The sequence below is a fragment of the Bombus affinis genome, chromosome 8 (genome assembly GCF_024516045.1).
Source record: "Bombus affinis isolate iyBomAffi1 chromosome 8, iyBomAffi1.2, whole genome shotgun sequence".
NCBI lineage: Eukaryota > Metazoa > Arthropoda > Insecta > Hymenoptera > Apidae > Bombus > Bombus affinis.
The window spans coordinates 1480499-1506975 of record NC_066351.1 but is presented as its reverse complement, the minus strand read 5'-3'; the positions used below and the strand labels follow the sequence as shown (position 1 = coordinate 1506975).

Genomic DNA, 26477 nt, shown 5'->3' with positions numbered 1-26477 from the left:
TTTTCATTCATTTTAATTTGATGTTTTTTTCTCGTTTCTTTTGGACTGGAAGATTGTAGTTTATATATACATATATGTACGTCATTATGTAATTATGTTGGAATCGTGTTTTGTAGTTTTTGGAGCAACAGAATCCACCCGACTTAACGACGGCAAACTTCTCGTTCTCGTCTCGTCCGCTTGTGGGTGAATTCCTGCAGCCAACGATGGGTCTCGCGGAGGCGGAATTCGTTAGGTTGGGCGCTCAGGAAGTTGCGAGAAGATTGGAGGAGTTGAGAGCCGCAGGTGGTTTCAGGGACGTGCGAACAAACAATCAGTACGAGAGGGAGAAACTGGCATATGCAAAAAAGCTAGCGAAAGAGGAGGCGCAACGACACAAGGAGCAAGCTAGGTAAATCATTGAATATCGTTTTAAATATAAATATAACGATGTATATCGATAACGCAGTGTCTTCGTTTCATTAACCCAATTCGTAATTCTAGTTTTAAGTTTCGACCCAGTTGCAAATAGCGGAATTACTTCGTTCTAGAGAAACACTTGGACCGCAGAAGATTAAATATTTACCAATTATGTAAATGATAGATCAATTGATCGAATTTCGGTTCACACGCCTATGCTGATATAATAGGATAATGTATTTCTTTCATCAGTGCAATTCGTAATTTTGCATATTCTAGTTTTATGTTTTGAAGTATACGCTTCGTAAGTTTGAATTTTTTCTTTCTAGAAAAATACTATCGGGTCACAAAGGGTTTGATATTTATCACGGTAATGATTGATCATTTAATCGCGTTCCCGTTGCAGGCTCATCAAGGAGCAAGAGAAAACGGAAAGGCAGGAGGCAGTGAGGCGAGAGCGAGAGATTCGAAATCAACAGCTGCTCGAGGTAAGTTGAAACCCCTCTTTTATGACAGTGTTTACTTCCTTTTCACATTTTGTCTCGATTCTCGTTGTTTCATTCACAAGGAGTCTGTTCTCTCACTCTATTTGGGATACCTATTACGTTTTTTTGTATTTTGTCCACCTGTCGTGCGTGTCGCATGCTCTCTGTGTGTGTCGTATTTATATTATACATATACATATATGTATATATATATATTATCTATATCTATATACGTATATTATATATACATCTATTTGTACATTATATATATACATACATATATATATATACTTCTCCAGTGGATATATTCTTGTAAAACTCCAAAAACTTTTATATACTCGCATATATGTGAAACCCCCTTAAACCACCCATTACGTATTCCAAACAACCAACCAAAAACAAAAAAAAAAAAAAAAAAAATGAGAAGAAACAGAGAAAAAATGTCCCAGGACACACGAAAACCAAGAACCCCTATAGACGATCGAGAATCGCTAGCAATAGTGACAGGAGAACCCAGCATGTCCTCCCAGAGTCTCTTCCAAACTAATATACTATACCAACAATTTCTCCACCTAATCTCGTACCCCTTAGTTCCAAAGTTTCTTTTTTTAGTTTTGTGTTCGATACATTTTTCTGTTCGTTTACGCACCTCGTCGCCAGTGAGCCGAGAACGCGTTTCTTTTTAGTCGTTTTCCATCGAGGATCGTTTGTGGCTGCATCTCGCTTCCGGGTCCTCCACACGGCGAGAATCGACCCGACAGTCTTTGGGTTTCATTGATGAGAACCGCGATGAACCGTGCAGCTTTCATAGAGAGAGAATGAGCGAGAGAAAATGTACGAGAGAATGGGAGGAAAGAACTGTCGAGAAAAATCGAGACCGGCATGATGTCGATGTTTGAATTTCGAATTTCCGTTATCTTCTATATATTCGTTACAAATTATGAAAATAGATATTAATTGTAACAATTACGACAATTTTATTGGGTAATTGAAAATTCTTAACGATTTAGCAAAACATGTATAGCATTCTTGGTATAGAAACAGGATATAAATAAAAGTAGACTAAAAGGATATTGTTCTTGGCGAATATAAATGATGAAAACATCGATGTTTCCGGTGGTTTCGATATTTTTAATGGATAATAATTCGCTCCACCTACGTATCGAGATAGTCTGCCCGAGATGTGTTCCCATAGTCGTGTACGTGAACTCGATGATGCATAATTCCCGGTGCTTTTTGTGTGCGCTGTAGACAGTCTCATATATATCGATCTTTGTCGTCGTATAGTTTGTTCTCACCTGATCTCACATAGATCGACGGCGAATGATCGTGTGAGAAGTTAGATTAATCGGTTAGAACCAGAATCCATTTAGATTAGCTTCCTTTTCTCGAACGTATAGAACCTGCGCTTTGGATCGTGTACACGATTCGATTTCTTTCGTTCAACAGACAAAACGCAGAGAAGTTGGTAGAAATATTTAGCATGAAATAGAGGGAATATGGAGGAAAACGAGAAAGAAAATCGACATGTACGCGATCTCGAGAGCGCAAAGGGAAAGCGTACTTCGCCCGGAAAACTTCTCCGGTTGTTCGAATACCAGACGAAGTTCCTTTCTCGCTCGTCGAACATCGGTGAAAGAATGATTCGTGGTGCGAGAAATCAAGTTTACGATCTCGTGAAATATCCTCGACTGTGTCGTCGAACATTTTCGAGGATTTTTCCGCGGCGAAGACCGAAAACCGACGCGAGTAGATACACGACTGTAGAAACTTTAATAGCCCATCCATTGTGATAGCTTTTCCAAAAGATATCCAAAGTGAACGGAATATCCTATCGCCCGAGGAAGCGAGACACACCAAAACTACAGACCAAACCCCCATCGAGACCTTATCGCCCATTTTCAATCACTCTGTCACTCGTTCGCTCATTCGTTCCTTCGCATTCACTTGCATCCACCTTCACACGCACTATACATCACATACGTGTCCACCTTGGTCCCCCTCTGTTGAAAACACACGCAACACGCAGTTACCCCGTGCAGAGCAAGACGTTTTGAGGAGATGAAAGAACGTCAGCCGAAAGGAGAGGGAAACAGAAAATACATACATGTAATTAACCAGCTGAAACGCGGCCTAGGGATGCCCAGTTCACTCGTATAATCGATCCTAATCGATTTTTTCCCTTCCACTTATGTTTCATTTTATTTCTTTCTGCGTTAGAAATGATTTTTGTTACACCGACGATCGAGGAAAAAACAAAGAGTCAATTTTTCTGTAGAAAATACGACGAATACGGTGTAGAATAGAGAGAAAAGAAAGAAAAAAAAGAAAGAGTATAGCGTTGAAGAATCGTAAGATCGCTGGTGTAGAGCCTCTTAGTTTGTTCTGTTCCAACTTTCAGTTGGTTACGAAGCTCGAAAAAGGCTCAGCCTATCCTCTTCACAGTGAGACCACGCTAGAAATCCAACCACCACCTACCACCACCATCACGACCACTACCACTACCACCACGATCATTCACCCAAGTTGCTCAAAACAATTGTTTACGAACGTCCTCCTCGAACGAAGGACGGGCCACCGTCGTCGAAAAGAGCGACGGGTATCACTCGCACGCGTACCACCACGTAATCACGTACCGCCGATTAACACGATCGATTATTGGGCATCCCTAAACCTACAAACGCAGGGTCGAAAGCGGCTAGCGTTCACGATCAAGCAGAAAATGAAGATCATCCAAGAGATCGAACGCGGTAAGAGCAAGAGCGACGTGGCGCGCGAGCTGGGTCTGGCTAGCAGCACGGTGGCCACCATTTGGAAGAATCGGGAAAGCATCGCGGAGAGCTGGAGGAACCGCGACATGATGCAGCACTCTGATGTCGAGGACTCGGTCGCGAAAAAGTCCGGCCTGTCCTCATCATCGTCGAATTTGGCGTCCGTCACGTCGTTGGTGACGAACAATACGGTGTTAAACACCGTCAACACCACCAACAGTAGCACCACCGGCACCACGTTGCCCACCGCCATCGTGGTGGCACCGCCACAGGTGCAGGTGGTGCCGCCGCCACCACCACCGCCTCTCCCATTGCCGACCACCTCCGCCACGGTCGTCCCGTCGACGTCGCAACCGACGCAGCTCTCCACACCGCCAATCTCCAGCACCATGTCCACAGGCACCACCACCACCACCAACGCCAGCATGGACAATACTCAGCAGGCCCAGACCCAGACGCAAAGTCAGGAGCTTCTGGAGGTAAGATGTCGTATGACGCCTCCCGACCCCTCACCGAAATACCCTCAGATAACTCGAAAAAATCGAGTTACCAACCCCAAAATTCTCTCCGCCCTCGATCATCCCTTTCAGGGGAACCTTCCATCGCGAGTCGCGTCCTCGAGGTTTTTGGTCATATTCAGATGGAATTCACGATGGAATTGTGGTTGGTGAGGAATCCATAAGCAGTGAGTTTTTGATTTGGAACTTGATTCAAAGTTCTTAAATCAAATGACGCTACTGTAACGATGGTTCGGTGATATTGAAATTTTCCAGGGAGTCGCTTTTCTTTAAAGAACGTTTCGCTCAACACCAGTCTCGTTTGATATAATTAGAAGAAAACGTATTGGTATATTTAGCGAAAGCAAATTGATTCGTCGAGTGCGAAATTACTTTCGAACTGGAGCGTTCCCTGAAGAAGTTCTTTGCCCGAAGCCGGTTTCCGGCACCGCTGCCATTCTTTCCGCGAATCTTTTGTCCATTAGTTGCACTCTCGATTAATTGCTTTCGAAGAATCCGCTGTCTCTCACCTTTGCCTCCATGCTCGAGAGTCCCCCAACCCGCTTCGCGGGACGCGAACTGCATTCTACGATCCTACATCGTCATTAAACCCTCATCGACTTCATGTTCACTAATGAGCGTTACCGTCGTCCTTGTGATTTCTTCGTTCAATCTCCTCCTCCCCTTTTTCTCTCCACCGTCTCCTCTACATTTATTTTTTTCTTCCGATTTGCACGAGGACCCAGACGAAGGACCTCTCGAGGTAAGACTACGATTGCCTGGTTTTCTATGTCGTCCATCCCATTTTTTTGCGATCGACATCTTTTCTCTAACCTGTCTACTCCAACTGCCCAACTTGCTCCTTCCATCATTTCACCGTCTCTACTCTGTCCATTGCTAGATTAAGTGTATCACGATGTGACAAATCAGAGGTAAGATATTATACTCCGTCTCTTTCAGACGTTTCTCACGCCAAGTATTTCACATGAACCATATTCCGCGGACCATACCACGTGTTTTTTTCTTTTTTTTTTTCTTTTTTTTTTGTGTGTTCTCAATCGTTTGCATCCGATCATCTGTGAATCTTTTTTTATATATTTTTTTTCCTTATCATCGACCTTCTTTACGTTTTTTTCATTTTTCTCTGTTCGCAATTTACACGCGTGTCTCCCTTTAATTAACGAATTCGGGATTTTTGTTGGTTCTCTGGAAACAGTCTGACCAAGCCACGAATTTACTCTTATTTTCCCGCGTGCTGGTTCACATGTTCTCTTCGCTTGTCTTTTCGTTTCTTCTTCGTAGTGTCTGCAATAATTTCTAATCGCTCGAACGATGGTCCGGGTTCCCTTCGACGAACACTTGTCGCGAGAACGACACCTCGTACCGGCCACCATCGTGTCGTTTAACGTTTTCAGATTATCTGTTCTCGGTCGGGATCGATGGGTTTTACACGCGACACCGTCGTCTGTTTCTTATTAGGCCATCAAACTTTACCACTCGAGCTGTTAAACCGTTTACTCCCTATGGTCGCGTGCGCTCGGGATTACTCGCGATGGTTTTACCATGGAAATTCGAAAGGCTTGGCCGAACTACAGAGACTTTCTCTCGAGATTTCGAGACGATGTAACGAGTCGAAAAATGCGATGGTCGAAGGTACGAAACAGGTACACGAGCACCAGTAGCCACGTTATAAAATACCTGTGCATCACGTAGCGATCGAATGAAAGAGGACACACCACACACACTACACACAGCCGCACACATAACGCGTGTGCACGTGCGCGCCAGCGCGTATATAGATGCACACACAGTGCTTTTGTAGGGTCAGAGACGCCGGGTGATAACAATATCGACATCCCTGGCACACGCCAAATTGAGTCCGTTTTTCTTTCTCTCCTCGGCATTTTTTTTTTTTTTTTTTTTTTTCAAAACGCAATAAACGCGAGAAAATGAAGTTGGAACTGTTGATGGGTTTTGCAGGGTGGTTCACGCGGTGTCACTAACGTGAGAATTTTTAAAGTTAATGGCGTAATCTGCGACCGATGGTAATCTGGGAGAGGATTTTTTGATTTAACGGAAAACCTGATATTGTCGAAAGTAAGAACACGGTTACGTATATGTACGTCTGTCTTTTATTTTGATCGAACTCGAAACAGACATATCGAAAATCATTAAAAAGGAATGTTCATGATCATTGAAAGATAAAAGAAGTTTCTTTTAAACGTCGATAATTTTTATAACAGACCACGTTGTGCGAATCACTTTGTACAAGGCAAAATGAATCGTATTTAATCCGTGAAATTAAATCGTCAAAATAAAAGAGAGAAATTTAGTGGAATTGCTTTGGATTTCCAAATATTTGAACGATTGTTCGTATAAGACAAATCGCGTTATATCGATTACAGTAAATCGATCTCTTTAATCGGTCATTTGGACGTACATTTTAAAAACGGTGCTCAATTCGGCTCGACTGCCATGAGAAACGAATCGTCGAACTTTTCCAGCGATTTACTTGATACATCAGAAAGAAAGTTTCGAGATTCGACGTCGATATTGTGACGAAGATTAACACAGTATGCGTAGAAGACACAAGAAACCTTCTTTTTTTTCTTAAATTACACGTGAATGTACAATATCTGCGAGACTATGACGATAAATTAAAAAAAAAAAATATTGTAATACCGACTGTCGCAATGCTATCCTGTGCCTAGCTTCTCCTGTCACTATATATACAAGAATAACAGCTAGCTACATGATTATCCAGCATGCCATATTTTTTTCAAATTTTTACGTGTTCTACCCGATTATCGAGTACCGCTGCCCGTGCAAATCAAGCGCTTTCTTTTCCTCTCGCTCAACAATTTTCCTTTTTTATTTTTATTTCGTTCTTTTTTATTTCGTTCTCTCTCAATTTTCTCATTTTTTTTTTTCATGTCTAGTTTTATTTTTTCGCCCCTCTCTTTATTTAAAGTCGAGAAAACGCTGTCGCGTGCAACATATAATATTATCTACTCGATTAATCGTACCTACGCTCTCTTTATAATTATCGCTCTTTATTATTACCGTTGCCATTATTCTAATTACCATTATGATTATGAATTATTATATATTGAATACCGACCACGCTCACAGCTATTAAGAACTCTTTGTAATTTAAACAGGCTACTGTTCCACAACACGTTCTAATTAACAAATACTCTACTATTTTTATCAATACAGCAGCTTCAGCGATTAATACGACTCCGATATAATATCACTATAATATGTGCATAATACATAAGGCGAGTATATATGCTTGGCTCCTGCATGCGCTCTCTTCCTGTTTCTCTTTCTTCTCACAATTTTCTTCTTCACGTTCTTCCTCTTCTTCTTCTTCTTCTTCTTCTTCTTCTTCTTCTTTTGATCGCTTCTAAAAATTTACTGTTATACTCTCTTTTTTAACACTTTTCGACTTTCTACGTTATTTTGTCTTTCGTCTTTTTTCTTGTACAAATTATGGTGGTGGTTTACAATATATACATATTTATATATACATATTACTATTATATATATTATATATACACACTTTTTATATATATATATTTATATCAATTAAATATTTCATATGTTGTCTATATATTTTTCTCTCTGGTAGTTGGTGAGAAGCTTTTGGTTTCGTTCGATAAAACCTCAACCTCACTTCTCTTCCATGTTCCGTTTCGTGATCCGTGCAGTCACGCGGTTTCCTCGCGAACACGGAACACGTCGGTTTGTTTCGACTTCTCTGCTTGGCTGCAGTTCTTTCTCTCTGTTCGCCATTTCCATTCTTCTTTGTTTTTACGATTTCTCTTTTCTGTCACTCTCACCACGTTATAACTGTATATTATCATCATCACGTTTCAGTTTTCTTCTTTCTATCACGAGATTTTCTACGAACTAGCATGCGTACGATTTTTCACCAGTATATTTCTTTTCTTTCTTTCTTTGTTTCTTGGAAGATTCCGTCAAGAGTCCCGTGACTCGAACACACACCGTTTTTATGTGTGCAATTACTTTTGTCCTCGTAGTTGTTTCCAATTTGTATCTCGGTTTGATCGACTTGTTGACCAATTATGTAGGATGTTACAAAAAGAATTTAAGATTCAGTGTATTTGTAGTACATATTCACTCAAAGGAACAAAGAACGTGGAATCGGTATAAGACTTAAAATCCATCATCTCGATGAAAAGCAGGAAAACTTCTTATGTTTATAAAAGATGTTCGATGTGTTTTCCTTTTATTACTTCAATATTTTATGGGTTCACGTACTTTTATACGTATGCTTTTCGTGTGTCGTAATATACGTGTATTTTTAACAGATCATTGCCATATCGACCACGTTATTAATCAACAAGCTGCAAAAGTTTCTTTCACCTATTAAGTACTTTTATATTATACTTTAGATATTTTGTATATCTTTGCACTGCGTGTATTTTTGCATTTGTAGATAAATGTATATAAATCCGCAGTTAAAATTTTCAAGTGTCGTTACAAAAAAAAAAAAAAAAAAAAAAAAAAAAGGAAAAGGAAAAGAAAAAATCCAAAACCTTTCGATCCATCTCTCACCATGAATTTAAATATTATCTTACATTGGTCGAAAAATGTAACGAATACAAAACTCGATATAACATGGAAAGAATTAATTTTGGCATTTATTTCGAGCCAAGTCTTACATTTTCTTTGTAACTACCTATATTTGGATTACTATTCTCCGCTCATTGGCATATTTTATCGACTTTTACGTCTATTCGTTTATCAATAAAAACGGATTCACCGAATTTTGATTATGGATTTTGATCAAATCCAGAAGGTTTATGTCTCGTGAACAATTTTTTATCAGCGGATACTGAAACCAACTAAAATGACGATATCAAGCCTCGATTGGAGAAATTAGAATTTAGACACGCTAGATTAGACGCTTATCTCCCTGTCACAGACTCTGCTAACGTAGTCGAGTTCGCTTGTACACTGTAGCGTTTGAGTTACGAATAGCACGAAGAGATCGGATTTTCCACGAAAAAGATCAGTAGACCTCGCGAAAGAACAATTTTCAATTAGAACCTCGGGGCTTCTGCAGATTTTCAACATAGAAATTTTAGACTTTGCAGAGAAGAAAATTTCATAGAGGTACACGCGGTGCACACGGTATCTGAGAGAAGAAACGATCGAAAAACAAGATATGATGAAAATATTTCAAGAGAAAAATAAGATCTATGTGACAGAACTTCCTATATAATTCTTCTTTTTGTTGTTCTTTTTTTTTTTTAATAAAATAAACATCCAATAAGATCCTTCGATTAGTATAGATATTAGCATAGATATTAGTATAGATAATATCGCGTGATTGTTGGTGAAAAGAAAAAAAGAAAAAAAGAAAAAAAGAAAAAAAGACAAAGGAAAAATAGACGATCTGTGAATTTAAAACGATAAAACTCCCCCGCGAAGGTCGAAAAGAATAAAAAATCAAATTAAGCAGAAATGATTGTATAAGTTTGACCCTCCAAAAAATAATGATGGATGCGAGTGACGTGTGTATATGGCATGTGCGCAGGCTCGGAAAAAACGGCAGGAAGAGGTGGAGAAGATACGACTGGAAGAGCAACAACGGAAGCAACAGGTAATCCTAAAATCGTTGTTACACGTTAGCCTGATTTCTCTAAACTGTAACGTCCCGCTTCGTATTTCACGCCGTCTCTGCGATTTATTAAAATGAAAAAAAAACCCCGACCCTGACATTGCCTAACTTTATTCGAGCTACGCTTTATTTAACGATAAATTAAATTCCAACTTGTTACTCGACTCTTACTTTCCGCTATAGACTCGATTACGAATTTTATAAAATTATCCTCTATTTTCGCGTATTTCAAAAAATGTAGCGTTCAAAAAGCTTGTTATTATTAATTAATTCGTGGAATGAAATTGGCATTTCATCGGCACGGAGAGTTGTTCTCAAAGCGGAATGTAGTTTGTCGTTAACAATTTAGCCATGCGTTGAACGATCACACGTTTTGTGTCTCCTCCGTTTTTTCCCTCCAGTTTCTTTCATTTTATCTTTCTTTTTCTTCCCTCCTATTATTTCCTTATTTTGTCCCATGCGAAAATACTTGCGTCTCGGCAGCTTCGTTAGTTGCTTTTTAGAAGAACGATAATTAACGAACGAGAGAAAAATGACTACGAGAATTCTCTTGTGATTTCCCAGGAACGAGAACTGAAGCGGCAGCAGGCGGTTATGCTGAAAGAACAGGTGAGTGCGAGCAAATTTTCTATCATTTTCAAAGATCATTCTCGTGTATCGTCTCATTGCTGTAGAATAGATGGTGTGTGTGCGTGTGTGTGTATTTTTATTTCTTTCGTAGAGATATTAGTTTCTGTTTTTTATATATTTTTGACTTATACAATCAGCTTACGTCCATTCGTCTCTCCATTTACTAATCTGCTAAGCAATTAAATATTGAATTATATTATCTGTTCATTTTTCACTTTTATCATATTTTTATTTTCTTTTTTGTATCTTTCTTTATTTCAATTAAGCATTCATTAATTGTTACTTTTGTAGATTTCGTTTTTCATTGAAATTTTTACATCTCTTTCGGTTTTTTTTTCATTGTATATTTTTTTTTCTAAATCCTTCATTTATTTATTCAAAAATTATTTCATTTGACTTTGATTTTCATACGAAAGCAAAGCTACACGACGGTGAGGAGATGCAAAGTTATCGGTTACTTCGTCATTTCCACAGACACACGCTACGTCACACAGTTCTGTTACATATGTGTTTGCTTTTTTAGTTTTGTGATACAGCACTGTAATTTCGTCTCTGTGGTTTCTTGAACGTAGATTTCGCGGCACACTGCCGCATCTCTATGGTTGCCTTGAGTTTTCGTTTCCGTTCGTTTGTGACACAGGCGTGAATTTGGTCTTGACGTAGCTACGGTATGGAATTAGACGATCTACTTGAACGTAACGTAATTACGATTCAAACTACGTTTTTTCCAAAAATAAAATCTATATTTCAAAATGTCTTTGATCGACGTTGATCTAAATATAATAATCGCGAATTGGTCACTATGATGAACACAGATGTCAAACAGTCTTTTTTATATGATTTTAAAAAGGAATTCTTAAAAAGGCACTTGAAAATTTATTTCTCATTAAAGATTTAATTTCCCAACGTGATTATAAGACGCGTCAAAGAAACCAAGATGTACTGTTTTGAGCGCGTAAAGTTAGTTTGAGCACTGGTGGACTGTGGATATGTTTTGTGCCGCAGATGTACATGCAGGAGCTCACCAAGCAGCGCGAGATGCTCTACACCGTCGAGCTGGTATGTCTCATACCCAATCTAGTTTAAGACGACTTCCTTAAAACAGAACAAATCGAATTTTCATCAACTTTAAACTCGTCACTGTCAACACGATAAAAGAAGGAAATAAAGAATAAATCCTTAGTCCGACAATCGATCGATCAAATCCTAATCCACGTACAATACTTTTTCATAAGCCAATAATTTGTCAAATTTGCAGATAGTCTTATTGCGGATTTAAATCGAACTATCGCTTTATCGTCATTTTATCAAGCTTAATTATGGCAAATTATATAGTTGTAATATGGTAAGATTGAATGGATAGCTCGCTAAACGATGAATAGCGGAAAGGTAGACCGGCTGACGAGTTCAAAGTTATCAGGTTCACTTGTGCATCACTAGTTGAAATTAATCTGCACTCCCAGACTCGTCGGTTTCTCGTCGAGAATCTTAGATCTACCACGAGTTATCGATGATTGAAATCGCATTTGAAAAATAATTTCACCGCGCGAACAACACTAATGCTTTTCGAGAGATCCACGTTCACTAACCAGTCCCTCGGTAACGATGTTTATACCCCGTCTCAGTGATATCAGTCATTTTGCATCCTAAGACGCTTCTTTCTCGCTTCGTTCATATCGATATAAAATTCAGATGCTTGCATCTCACGTAATAATAACAACAAAATAGCGAATAAAATATGTAGAAAAATGGAAAAGAAATATTATACTAAATAGAACGCTGTGTGAACATCAAAGCGCAGTGATCATTCGAAAAATAGTAGTCGAAATATCGAACAGTGTGGTTGGGTAAAAGAAGAGTTTTGTGCACGGTATTTTTGAACAAAACCAAAAGTCGAATTGCCGCTATCGAGTTTGTAGCTATCTCTGAAACCAGTATCTTTGGAAACGGTCATAGAGTTTGTCGTAGTCCGTGCGTGTCAAAGTTGTGCTTCTAACGAGATCTTTTAAGAACAATTTTCTCTGCATGGGACGCTCTCTGTTCTATTTTATATCTTTGCTTCGTTAAATTCCTTTCCGTGAATACTTTAGGAGAGAGAACGAAGGAGACAGCACATGGCGTTGGTTCGAGCGTTAGAAAATCGACGAAAAATGGAGGAAAGAGAGAAGAAACGGTTAGAGGCGAGAGCCGAGAGAATAGCGACGAAGGAGAAGCGAGCTGAACAGAGGAAGGTTGAGATGGAACTGATCGAACAGATCAGAAAGCCTGTAGAGGACATGGAACTAACGGGTACGTCTCTGCCAAGCTTTTGTTCCTCGATTATAGAGTTTCTGTGACACAAGGTACTTCTCTGTTTTCAGATCACAGACCACTGCCAGAATTGAAACGACTACCTGGTCTCAAGCTGTCCGGTCAGGCGTTCGCAGACATCGTGATGGTGTTCGAATTTCTGCATAATTTCGGCGAGACTTTAGGCTTCGGTAGGTTTAATTGTTTATTGGTTATTGTGGTCTTTGATTTGGAATAATTTTTCTGAAATAGATTATTGATTTATCGATTAGTGATTATTTATTTAAGTAAACTTCCGTTACTTTGGTTCCTTCTTCGTTAGGATACTGAACAATTTGTTCTTGACACTAGAACTTTCAGGCTGATCAAACGACTAATTCACAATTTCTTGACAAAATATGTAGATAACATTTCTCTGGTACTACATATCTTTTTATGTATCTTTCACTTTGATTTCTTTGGTTACAAGTTTTATACTTTAATCTTCGTTAGTTCTGATATTAGATTGACCAAAAACATGACTTGCACGTCTTTCAAAATTTGCATACACATAAGTCACTCTATTCTACTTTTGGAGCATTAGAATAGGAGAATGAATCAATTTTTCCCTTATTATCAATGATCACTTTGAATTGTGCGTCGAAAAAGATTTTAGACAATTCTAAAGTTAGAAGTAGATGATTCATTGAAGCATTACTGATCGAAATCATTGGCAATCTTTTATTCGTGAGTATTAATCGCACATAGTTCTATTAAAATTTATTGATTATATAATCTTCACTCGCTCAGATATGGAATCGCTCCCAAGCCTAAAAAGCCTTCAACTTGCGCTACTAAACGACGAGGAAGCTGAGGAAGAACTCCTTTCCGTGATGACACATCTGTTAGTATGCGCGATCGAGGATCCAGGAATCCCTCAACCAGCAAGACACACAACCGGTCTTGGTCAAAGTCTACGTCAAGCTGATATAACGCACGCTAACATCAGCGAAGTCTTACGAATCTACTTATACGCGAACGCGACAGGAGAAGTGAAGGCTTTGACAGGTGTATGTCTGGAACGAGAACGCGACAAGAAATTCGCAGATCATCATCAGAATGGCGGTGACTACGCCTGTTCAGGCAAGAACGCCCAATTCTACGAACACTTGCACAACAACGAAACATGGAAAATGTCCGAGAGGCTGAGGGACAAACCGTTCCTGGCCTTGAATCCCACGCATAAGGCGCAGATGCTCGCGTTTCTCTGTAACGAGCTATTGCAGAACAAGGCTGTGATCAGACAGATCGAGGGTAGCTTAGAGACGGTGGCTCAATTGAGGAAAGAGAGATTTGTGTTGGATACAAAAATTAGGAAGTAAGTATTTTTTTATGGTAATACTTTCATGTATACTACCATTTGACGTTACTATACTTTTATGTAATTTATACTATCTTAAATATTCAAATAATTTGCTCGCTTTATACTAACTTTGCTTTGAATTTTTCCAACGTATATAAATTAATGATAAATTATTAGTTAGAAGCAACACTTATTAACTTTCCAAGGAATCGTTAGACTATAAATTTGCATTACCTATTAGAAGACATTTTATCAGATCAATGATATTACTACAATAATGATACTACTATATAATCACAATAGTGATTATGTAGAATAAGATTATTGCAATTTGATTTATCGGTAATCTTATAATTAAAATACATTTGGTTAAAGGTAAAAAAGTGTCCAGATACTGCATATCTTTGTGATAATGATCGATTCTTTTCCATCTTTTTTGTAGATTGAGGCAGTTGCATAGTCGAAAGGTTCGAATGGAAGCGGTTGGTGTAATCGTTAACAAAACTGGAGATACTATTACGATCGAGAAGAAAGAAGTTGACGAAGAAGGTAACACGACGTCGACAGCAGTGGGGACGACACCCACTCCTGATGAAATTCACCACGAAGACGAGGTTGAAGACATGTCCGAGAATGAGAGCGAAGGAACTCAACCCGAGGAGGTAAATTATATAGTTCAATAAATTACAATTTAATAAAATACAGTTGATTGCTCTATTTTGAAAGATGGTTTAATTCTCTTGTGCGTAACTTAGGAGGAGGACAAAAATCTGTCCGGCGAAGAACTGGGTAAAAAATTGGATAAACTGTTGAAACAGTCAGAAGAACAATTGCAGAAATTGAACAGCTCCTCGAAACAGCTACGAGCACATATATTTGGGCAAGACAGAAACTGGAGAAGATACTGGGAGCTGGCATGCGCTGGTGGCATCTTCGTCGAAGCTATGGAAAGCGCTGAACCAGAAATCCTAGAGTTGCAGGCTGAACTAGACGAAAAGTACAAAAACGTGTCGATGGAGGAAAAATCGGAAACGAAGCAGGAGGACACCAAAGTCGAGAATCGCGAGAACGAAGCTCCTAACGACGTAAAGAAGGAGAAGAAATTCAATTTGAGCGAGCAAGAGGTCGACGTCAAGCCTTTGGCGGACAAAACGAAATCTGAAATTGAAGATGTTAATTGCAAGAAAGAACCTATGCAAAACTGCGAGAATTTGGCGAACATGAAGGAAGAGAAAAAGAATGATTTGGATAATTCGATGTCCGATGCGAAGACCAACGTCACGTCTGAAGAGATTAAACAAGAAACAGAGATAGTTAGAATGGATGTTGATATCAAAGAAGAGACGAAGAAGGAGAACGACGAAGCAGATGAAGACACGAAACCAGCGGTGAAGATAATGGAAGATAAAATCGTCGAAACAATTCCAAACGGTGATAAGTTCAACCATGTTAACAATCTTCATAATGGAAAAGAATTAAACGGCACCTTTATATCTAGTAAGATTGTCTCCATTTACTCTTGATGTAAAGTATTATTTAAGACGTTTTATTAATTTGCTTTACGCTAATAATTCCAGATAATAGCCACGAATCCAATTGGTTCTCGATTTTACCTCGCGAGACTTGCGATACTCCAGGACCAAGTACCAAGCAAATATTTGGAATAGCCGAACCAACCGAACTGAGAATACCAGTATTCCCTCCGCCGACTAGTCCAAATTACGATAGGTGTGACAGTCCAGCTCCTTTGATTTTGACTCAAGACGAAGCAGCGCAACTTGAGTATTTGAAAGTGCATGGTTTACCACCCCCTGGAGAAGCCAAACCAGTACCAAAAGGTAAGTAACATATGCTAGAACTCTAGCTAAACGACATAACTAAAAGTTATGTTTAAGATAAATTCTTAAAACTAACGTCTCTCTTTGTTCATATTTAGATTTGAGATATGGTTGGTGGAGAATAACGGACGTAGACACGTTTCAAGAACTATTGGAGCACCTTCATTCTCGCGGTGTTCGCGAGAAGGAACTAAAACGTACAACGTGGGCGACCATGGAATCTTTCCTAGCTGTTACGGGCAAGATCAACGTGGACCCTGGTAACCTGACTGCTACCGAACTTCAAGCGACACCAGACGAACCTGACACACCGATTCCAAAACCAGACAACCCGGCTGACTGGAGTGAACAAGTCGCATTACGGGTAGATGCGCAGCTTTTGGAACAAGTCGAGGCTCTAGAAGATAAAGTCGCAAATGCCAGCATGCAGATCAAAGGCTGGAAGTTACCTCCACGAGCAGGGACCGAAGAGGCAGAAGAAATTGAGAAACTGAACGAAATGGAGAAAATTAGCGCGGTTGAACAAGCTCGACAAAGGTTACTATCCCTGGAAGCAGCTATTGAAAGGAGATACTTAAAACCACCGTTAGGCGTTTGGTAAGACTATCTACTAGTATTTAGGCCTTACATATCCTAGTTATTTTAGTTCAATATTATTTTAAAATTTAAATGTTCTTCTGTCTGTATTTCAAATTTAAATATTTCATTTTAAATTATAGTACTGGAGATCCAAATCTAGCGGCCTTAAAGGCAGAACAAGCGGCTGCTGCGAACGCAAATTCGAATAATTCGGATCAGAGCAATCAGACCCCGATACCTCAAGAAGAAACAACTCCAAGAGGGCTGAACAACTGGCGAGAAGCAACGGCTCGAGCACACACGTCCGCTCAGCTCGCCATGGCGCTTTATATGTTGGAGGCCAGCATCGCTTGGGACAAGAGCATCATGAAGGCTGTGAGTCTAACACCAGCTAGAAACTCGGTCTGCGTCAAGCTACGAAACCGCTGCGTCTCACTCAAAGCTACCACTCAATACAATCAGCTATTGACTACTTCTCAGGCCTCTGTGGGTATTCGCACTAACTTACTAACCAAAGAATCCTTTTTACTTCCTGCGTGACTCTTTCGTCCTTCCTTGCACAGTGAACCACAGAGAACATTATCGCTTTCGATGATGATTGGTAAACATTCAGTCAAACGAAATGCTCTTATCGTGGTATTTTCCAATAATATACATATTTACATACGATATTGTAAGGAAGTTTAATACGAATTAATAGTAATTTTTACAAGTGCGAATAATGCGGCAGCCATAGTTGTAAATTAGCGAAAAATCAAATATAGAAAAATTAAATTGTTCGATATGCTTTCATCATTGTTATTTGAAATAGTTTAATATTTTATCAGTTCTAAACTTACAAACTAAGTTACTTTAAATTGCTATAATTTGAAAAATGAATAATACGTTAATAAGTTTAATGGTGGTTAGAGTCTAACGTAACGGTAGCATGCAAGAAAATATGCCGCTTTTATCATCTATTCATTTTTTCCTTTATTGCTTCATATTTTTCCTTTTGTAGAGTAGCTTCGATGTTTAGTTATAACGACTTTGTACTATATGCATAATCTAAGCATCGAAATATATCTATTATTCTTTTATCCCGACTCAATCTTAATAACATAATAAATTATAACAATGACGATATGCACGACGCGAACGGAATTAAAATGCTTTACTCTCATTTCGTTAATTGAATATTCCTGAATGTTGATTTATCCCACTTATTTATTGTATTCTTTGCTTATTAACATTTATTGCATCCATGGGGTTTAGCTTTAAATGCTTGAATAATAAAACGCTGAAACATTAAAATTAATTCACCCCGAACAATATGTTTTAACATTTTAAATTGGAAAATTTTCTTTTTCTGTTACAGAATTGTCAGTTCTGTCATAGCGGAGATAACGAAGACAAACTATTACTGTGTGATGGTTGTGACCGCGGCTATCATACTTATTGTTTCCGTCCAAAAATGGAAAACATTCCTGATGGTGACTGGTAAGAAATTGTATCTTAAACGTACAAGAAATGGTAAAAACTCGTTTTGTAATTAAATGATTGTAAATATCTTAGGTATTGTCACGAATGCATGAACAAAGCTACAGGGGAACGAAACTGTTTGGTATGTGGAAAGAGGGTTGGTAAAAATTTAGTGCTATGTGAACTCTGTCCACGGGCTTATCACACTGACTGCCACAATCCTGTTATGCCAAAAGTAAGAAATTATTTTATCTATTGTTTACAAATCACAGAATGTATTGAGGCTTTCCTTGAATAAAATATCTTTATCTGCTTGATTCACGTGTATACTTGATATTTTCAGATGCCAAGGGGTAAATGGTATTGTTCTAATTGCCACAGTAAACAACCAAAGAAGAGAAATAGTAGTCGAAGGAGTCATACCAAAGGGGCAGGCACCAGAGAAAGTGAAAGTTCTGATCATCCACCAGCTAGGTGATTACGTTAAAAAACCAAACATTGTCAACTCGCTGATTTAACAACGTTTCATACGAAGTATACAGTAGGGAAAACAACTACGAAACCATGACTCAATAATTATAACATTGTTCAGCGAACGTATACGATAAACAAACAATTTCCGATCGAATATGAAACAAAAAAACTGCTTTAAAACGAACGAACATAGAAAGTATACACTGCTCTCATGCGATTATACTTATATCCTCGACTTATATCCTCGACTCGTATCGTACATACTCGTCGAAAGTTATTGTTGTAAAGAAGTATTTACTCCATACAGGGTGTTCCACGATAGGTTAATCGTAGTTAATGTTGTTCTTCTACTAACTAAAAAGCAATCACCGATACCCTGTGAATATACCATAGCGTCAGGTCCCTTCTCGTCGGGGGACACCCTGTACTTTGTACAGCGTGTTACGATCATCAAGTATGGGATGGGTATTTTCTTAGAAAATTCGTCGTAACGGTAGTGCTGCCTTCAGGTTCTATGATTACTCGAAAATGTATAATAATAATAATAATAATAATAATAATAATAATAATAATAATAATAATATAACAATAATAATAATAATAATAATAATAATCATAATAATAATAATAATAATAATAATAATAATAATAATAAACCATAGAAGGGCAAAAAACGGCGAGAGAGAAAAAAGGGAGACCAAATAAAAACGAGAGACAAAGAGTCAGAAAGACGAAATGTTCCATCGAGAACAACGTAACCGTCTCAAGCAGAAAAAACACGCTCGAATCTTAATGCATTCGTCCAGAAGCTTTTATGACGGAAAAACCTCCTGCAAACGAGAAAGATAAACGTGCAAATAATTTCTGTTGTTTTGCGTCGCAGTCCAACGCCGTCAACGGCATCGAACACACACGTAGAGGACGTCAGTTCATCGGAACCGGCAACCCCAACTGCTTCGCCACGGAAGGAGGGAAACAATAGGACGCTCACGAAGAAACAGCAACGAGAGTTGGCTCCTTGTAAGGTGCTACTCGAACAGTTGGAGCAACAGGACGAGGCCTGGCCGTTCCTCTTGCCGGTGAACACCAAACAGTTTCCTACCTACAAGAAAATTATTAAAACACCCATGGATCTCAGTACGATCAAGAAGAAATTGCAGGACTCCGTGTAAGTTACACGCGTACCAACGACTACTAGTTAATTGAACGTACTCTCTATTTAGAAATGCCTCTTTCCCTAAACATAAAAAAAAAGTAAACAGTTCACCTAAGATCTCTAGAAAAAAGCTCTAACGTGATCGTCAGCTTCAATCCGAACAAATTGGAAAATTGCCGAATATGTTCCAAAGAGTGCTTCTCGATACAGGTACAAGTCTCGCGATGAGTTTTGCGCCGATGTCAGACAGATGTTCATCAACTGCGAGGTATTCAACGAGGATGACAGTCCCGTGGGGAAGGCTGGACACGGGATGCGCAGTTTCTTCGAAATGCGTTGGACCGAGATTACTGGCGCACCACCTCCACACCCGCAAACGCATAGCTGAGGCTCGGTTCGCTCTCGCAACACCTGCAACAGTTTTGCCCACTTCTACTACTAGAGGATAGATCCCTCGACATAGAGTATCATTAGGAATCGTCCAAGAGACTAACGGCGAGTCCTGTTTTCTCTGTGCTCCGTCGGCCTCGTTCTAGCGGCTGACCGAACAACTTTAATACTAATAGAGAGAAAACAAAAACAGTAATAGGAAGTCCACGAATACGGGTACATCTTCGTATGCGTCGCGTTACGTACGTGTTACACATTCGCCTCTCCTCATCTTATGTACTCGTTACTCACCCGTAATCGACGCTCGCGTGGCTGCTTCTCTCGTTCTAAGTACACACATACCTTAATACTCGAAACTAATCTAATGGTGACGAACGTCTTTAACGGCTCGTACTTCCCCTCTCTGTAGCATCAACGGCAAACTAAAGAAAAAAAAAAACCGCGATGTTGCAAGAATTATATATATATATATATTCGTCGAGATGCCTCTGCTGAACGAAACTCAAGTTACGTTTAACGAACAACATAAGGATTGTTAGTAGGATCATGAGAGAAGTTATAAAACTTGTCATGGCCGCAAGCCGTGACAGAGACTTTACGATATAGATTACATTTTGTGATTCGGAGCTTCTTAAGATCGGCGCGACTAAAAACACCCATGTATGGGAACGCATCTACTCGTTCGAAGCCTCCAAACTCCCTGCTCCCCGAGTAGAAATGAAACACAATGCAGATGGTCACTGTACTTACTGAATAAAACGAGTAAATTTTTGCCTAAGCGAACAAGAATGTAATTTGCAATTGTATTATACGGGCTTAGTGCCGGCGTGTCGGCAAAAGAAATATTTTGCAAAGTAATGAATGTGAAAAGAAGAGGTATATAAATATATATAAATATATATAAATATAAATATAAATGTATAAATATGAATATAGTGTATATGTATACTATATAGATAGTCACGTCACACGAACATGCAACACACATACACGTAACACTTCTGCCCACGAAAACGTCAGCACGATAAGGGTAACATTTGCTGTACAGTAAGATATACAACAGAATGACGAAGTCAATCTTCCAATTAAGGACGGAGTTAATGCCATTCCACGGATTCTTTGTCCCTTTCTTTTTATTAATTCGCTTTTTACTTTATTTATTTATGTTTGAATCATGGGTGAACGGAAATGAGGCTTATTTGATTGAATGATTGCACACAAATAGCGTATCTCAATAACTCGACGTGAATTTTTATAAAAAGAAATGTAAATCTCTTTACCTATGTCAAACGAAACTTAATAAGTAATTTGCAAGGGAGAATTAAACCTATAAGACATAGGATAAAATAAAATATATGAACGTTCGAAAATGTAGTCTGTTAAAGTCTGAAAGTGAATAGTTTCTGTTGATTAAGTATGTTTTAATAAATCTGATTTAGCATGGCTAAAACTAGTGCTACAGTAACTCAACTGATATCATTCGGATTCAAATATCATATATGAAAGCAATATGAATTAAAAATTCAATTTACCTTAGAGTGAACACAGTACAACTGTATGCGTTGAATGGCAGTCGCTTTTAACAAAGAAAGACAAAAGTTATAAATTTTAAAGCAAGGCAATGGACTATCATGTTCACGTTCTTTTTTTTTTTTAACAAATTAAAGCAGTTTTATCCTACATGGTGCGTAGCGTTACACTGTGAAATGTAAGCGTCGTTGAATTTTATCCGCGTCGAGTTCCGACAGGACCTCGAGTTTGATTGTTCGTAATAATAACGCGAGTTTTTTAAGCGATAATCGATTTCTCGGTAGGATTACAATAATGTAATATCTCACACGCAGTGTACCCGGAACGATGAAACAACCCAAACACGTTTCGAAACGAATATCGTGCGACAGGGCGATGTAAGAACATGCTACGTATGAATGATGGTGTCGGTAGTAAGTCTTGGATTTATTAGATAAGCCGCGGTACCTTCGCAAATGTGACCATCGCACGACGATAAAACGATTAACACAAGAACATTAATGATATCTTGTTTTTTATGTAATTGATGTACATTATTGCTCGTAATAGCGGATAATTATGTAATAACAAAGGTTATAAAGAGAATAGAGAAAGAAAGAGAGCGAGCGAGCGAGAGAGAGAGAGAAGTGGTTCGGCCGTAGTGATATGTGCTAAACATTCGTAGTATGTAAAAGTATTAGCTAGATTATAAAATACCGCGTGAAAACGACTACAACGTGAATGACGATTAACGAAATATGCAGGGTGCGGCTGAATACGCAAAATGGATGTACTGTCGTCCTGACATGGTCTAAGAACGATCGGTAATAGTAAGATCGTAACGAGTAAAAACGCGCGTCTTTTTATTATCACTTGTTAATTTTATTTGCAGCTATTACGATTATATCAAATGACTATATCATTTTTCAACTAATCTTTTATTTCTCCAAATCAATTAATATATGTACGTCTCGGTATTTTTCTTCTTTAGGACGATCGTTGGTTTTCACAATGATAAATAATATAAAATGTACAATGTTATATATTTTGATACGTGAGCGCATTGTCGGGGCATTTCGCGATCTTACCAAACGTTCTTAGAATACAAGTCGACGTAAACGTATGCGTGAAACATGTGTGTACATCACTTTATGCACGCCTTGCACCCTCGTATTATAGTCGAAGCATTAGACATCTCATACATTCAGATACACCACCAATAACAACAAGAACAAATAATTTTTTAAGATTCAATTATTATTTAAATAGTACAGTTACATTGTTAGTATGAATAACGACGCTTTTTATACGAATTTTAGTTTTTAATGTCGATCTTATGATATATTATATGGTATAATGATAATGACAATGGTAATAACAATAACGATAAATGATATCGATAATGGAACAGATTAAAGAGAAATTAAAAACTGCGCAAATGAGAAAGGAGAACACGAAGAGAGAACGAAAGAAAAGGAATGAGTGAGAGTGAGAGAGCGAGAAAAAGAGATTATTGGAAGCCAGAGTGTGTGTTTAAGCTAGATGATTGTCTATAGTATAAACGAAGGCATACAGTAGGTAGCCTCGATGCTATTTAAACAGACTTAATTAATGTATTGCAAATGAATTAATAAAGTGTAAGCGAAGCGTGTATCTGTACAGTGAAATCTTTTTTTCTCAATTATTTCAAAATGTTTGAGTTTAGAAATGGAAACGTTCTTTTATGTTATCTCTTATTACTTCGTATTTTGTCAATGACTTTTTTATATCAATATGAATAGACATCGAAGCATTTCCAACTTTTTTTAATACATTTTTTTTGACACATTTTCTTTAATACATCTTTAACATGTTAAATACTATGGCGTATTAGCGACCGGAACTAAACTTATCAATGGCACATGGCACATAGAGATCAGTTCAAGTATATATTTAAATTTAAAAGAGTCATAATCCTAAAATTTGTAATACTTTTAATATAAAAGTAATATTCTAAAATACTCTAGATGCAACCTAAAATACTTAACTAATTTGCTTTCACTGGGATATGTTTATATTATATGGACATTATGATATTGTGGTATATATTATTTTAAAATAAGTGATAGCGCTTCGGCGCTATAGGCAGGATATTTAAAATTTACGCGGCCATTAACGTGTTAACTATGCAATTTTAACTTTCACGCTTAGTAACTTTTCTTTTAATTAATCACTAAATTTAATAAACTATTATTTTATCAATGAAAAGAAAAATTATACGCATTCGTATTTCCCGCGGTCGCCGTACTAGTCTCTGAAAATTTATGCCTGTCATACTGCCGTATATATATGTGTGCTAACTTACATATACATATATGTCATTATAGGTGTAGTATTTACCATTCGTGCCAGTAGAGAGGTTAGAAACGTTTTAACGTGCTTAATATTTCTTTGTTTTGTATTATTTGTTCGCATTTCGTATATCAATTTTTTAAGCAGCATGCGATGACGACTCTTAACCATCTTCGAAAAAGATCTGCCAGTAAGTCAATTATCATTATCAGTAGCGTTTAATTCCATTGGTGACGATACGTAATGTCAACAAGCTCCAATGAAAATTCGCAAAACAAAAAACAAATTCTAATAATAACTTTAGTATATATTTTATTTTGAATGATTTCAAACACAAGATTAATTGGATTTATCCGTCAATCAATGGTCTCATTAATAATAATGGAGACATTAAAATGTAATAGTACTGTGAATATGTACTTTCTACACATGAAGCTAATAAATAAAGCCATAACAATAAAAAAATATGTACGTAAATGTTATATAATTTGATATTTCTTATAAAAATCAAAATGAAATATTTGACGGTTGTTTAAATACATTTGTTACACTGCTATGACAAATGTATACAGTTGTCATTTCTCATTATTTATTATTCTGGAGTTTTTAGAAAATCAATCGATAACTTAATTTACACTTTATATTTTTCTAGGAGCTGTACAATTTTTACAATCGCATAAGTACAATGCTTCCAATAATCTTAGGTTATTCCTCCGAAATGAATCGAACTTTGTACCGAAGCGAGTGCTCATTGTGGCAAAATTGTCACGATATCATTTTGAAAAAATACGAGAACCAAACTTGAGTGACGAACAATTAAAGTTTAAATTATTGGAAAGGGGTTCTGATTATGATACAATGATAGCTAGTCATATAGCAACCAAACATGTAAAAAATCAAGTAATTGAAGTCTTAAAGAAACTGAATATAGAATATAAAATAATAAATAGGTAAAAATACATAATTCTTATTCTATGAATCTTTGCTGAGTTAAATATTTGTAAAATTAGTGCTGTGTTTATCCTGATTGTTATGCTTATGTATGTTCTATAAGAGAAAATCTAGACAGATCAAATTTTATTTGGGCTGATTTAATTCTTCCGATTGGTGGCGATGGGACGTTTCTGTTGGCTTCAAATATGATATTCGATGACAAGAAACCAATAATTGGTATTAATTCATTTCCGGAAAGATCGGAAGGGTATCTTATGTTATCTCCGAAATATACGACAAGGATACCTGAAATTTTCGAAATGCTAAAAGCAGGTCATTACAACGTAGTAATGAGACGAAGAATTCGTACAACGATAAAAGGAGATAATATTTGGGACCCTCCTTTCCACACGCACGAAAAAGGTCGCGTTGTAGGTGAAGAAAAGTAATAAATTGAGAAAGAGAGAGAATCACTTTTTATATAACAATTTTGAAGACATCGTACATTACAAAAATGTTTTACTATTACAGATTTTACATACAAGATCTGAAGCAAGAAATATCAAATAAGTTACCAAAAAAAAGACGTTTGCCTTGGTTGGCATTAAATGAAGTAAGTTACACGCAAATAAATCATGTGTTCTTTAATAATTATGGATTTAAATTTAACATTTTTTAAACATCTAGGTATTTATAGCGGAAATACTTTCTGCTAAAATAAGTAATTTACTTATAAATTTAAATAATGAAGAGAAATATCATTTGGTAAGAAGTTCTGGCTTGTGTGTTAGCACAGGAACAGGATCAACATCTTGGTATAGATCTATAAATACTGTTAGTCCACAAGTAGTAAAAGAAATACTGAGCCTTTTAGATAAAAAACAAATTGACAATGAAGAGATTGAAAAAATCTCTTCTACTTTCAATGCTGGTTTACCTTTTCATGCGGGTAAGTATAATATTGTATTAAGTAAAAAAAGTTATAATAAAATATGTATATATAATATGATATTTGTATTTTAGAGGAATCAAAATTGTGTTATTCTGTAAGAGATATGATGGTAAATAGCATGTGGCCTACACCAAAGTGTCTGCAACCTCGTGGATTTTGTAAAAAACTGACAGTAATATCACAATGTTACGATGCTGGTTTAGTCCTTGATGGTGGCATAGCAGTACCATTCAATTTTGGGACTACTGCAGTATTGGAGACTTATCCCGAAGATTCTTTACGAGCGCTAACCCTTCCAGATTGATAAGTATTTATTTTGAATAAAAATCTAGTTTTGATTTAATTTAAGAAGGTGGGAAATAGTTTAAGTATCAACAGTTTTGATGTATTGAAGATTAACAAGGATTTCACAGTATGTGAAACTTGTACTTTTGTATCTCAGAATGTTTTGGAATTTTGTAAACGGCATTTAATTTGATATATATGTATAATTTCTCAAAGACTACTATAATTTTGTTACGCTTTGCATTCTGCAATATAATTGTGTACATGTATAAGTTAATGTAAACCATATTCCAATGAATAGCAGTAATAAAATCAATATACATAATGTTCATGTAAACGTAATATCAGTGAATTTTTATGAAATTGTATTTATTAAGAATAAAGGAACAAAAATATTGTTTATACGTAAAAGTTCTAATCTTTTGTTTATTTGCTCAGTTTGTATAATTATCTTTTATAATGTTCATGTGTATCTAGACTAAGCCCATTGTGCGCCTTTTTTA

At 37.3% G+C, this 26477-nt stretch overlaps 2 protein-coding genes across 24 annotated transcripts in view; both read left to right on the top strand.

The window, feature by feature from the left end:
• Positions 1–23140, top strand: part of LOC126919367 (bromodomain adjacent to zinc finger domain protein 2B-like) — a 211586-nt gene extending 188446 nt beyond the window's left edge. For 10 of the 23 annotated variants that reach the window (XM_050728446.1, XM_050728452.1, XM_050728450.1 and 7 more), the window contains 19 exons: positions 117–391; positions 806–887; positions 3286–4134; positions 9722–9787; positions 10370–10414; positions 11441–11494; positions 12526–12724; positions 12796–12915; positions 13514–14081; positions 14509–14728; positions 14822–15563; positions 15644–15904; positions 16003–16501; positions 16624–16969; positions 17841–17962; positions 18038–18179; positions 18288–18418; positions 19302–19586; positions 19785–23140. In XM_050728446.1, the coding sequence (XP_050584403.1) occupies positions 117–391; positions 806–887; positions 3286–4134; positions 9722–9787; positions 10370–10414; positions 11441–11494; positions 12526–12724; positions 12796–12915; positions 13514–14081; positions 14509–14728; positions 14822–15563; positions 15644–15904; positions 16003–16501; positions 16624–16969; positions 17841–17962; positions 18038–18179; positions 18288–18418; positions 19302–19586; positions 19785–19962 (5184 nt within the window). In that variant the 3' untranslated portion in view covers positions 19963–23140. Of the gene's footprint in view, positions 1–116; positions 392–805; positions 888–3285; positions 4135–4891; positions 4916–9721; positions 9788–10369; positions 10415–11440; positions 11495–12525; positions 12725–12795; positions 12916–13513; positions 14082–14508; positions 14729–14821; positions 15564–15643; positions 15905–16002; positions 16502–16623; positions 16970–17840; positions 17963–18037; positions 18180–18287; positions 18419–19301; positions 19587–19784 lie in introns of all 23 variants that reach the window. The other 13 variants (XM_050728456.1, XM_050728455.1, XM_050728454.1 and 10 more) reach the window with 10 other exon arrangements.
• A 674-nt stretch (positions 23141–23814) lies between these two features.
• Positions 23815–26385, top strand: LOC126919417 (NAD kinase 2, mitochondrial-like). The gene is made up of 6 exons (XM_050728686.1): positions 23815–23994; positions 24457–24754; positions 24859–25182; positions 25269–25350; positions 25425–25686; positions 25761–26385. The coding sequence occupies exons 1-6, from the start codon at positions 23958–23960 to the stop codon at positions 25991–25993; spliced, it is 1236 nt and encodes a 411-aa protein (XP_050584643.1). The 5' UTR covers positions 23815–23957; the 3' UTR covers positions 25994–26385.
• The last annotated feature ends 92 nt before the right edge of the window (positions 26386–26477 follow it).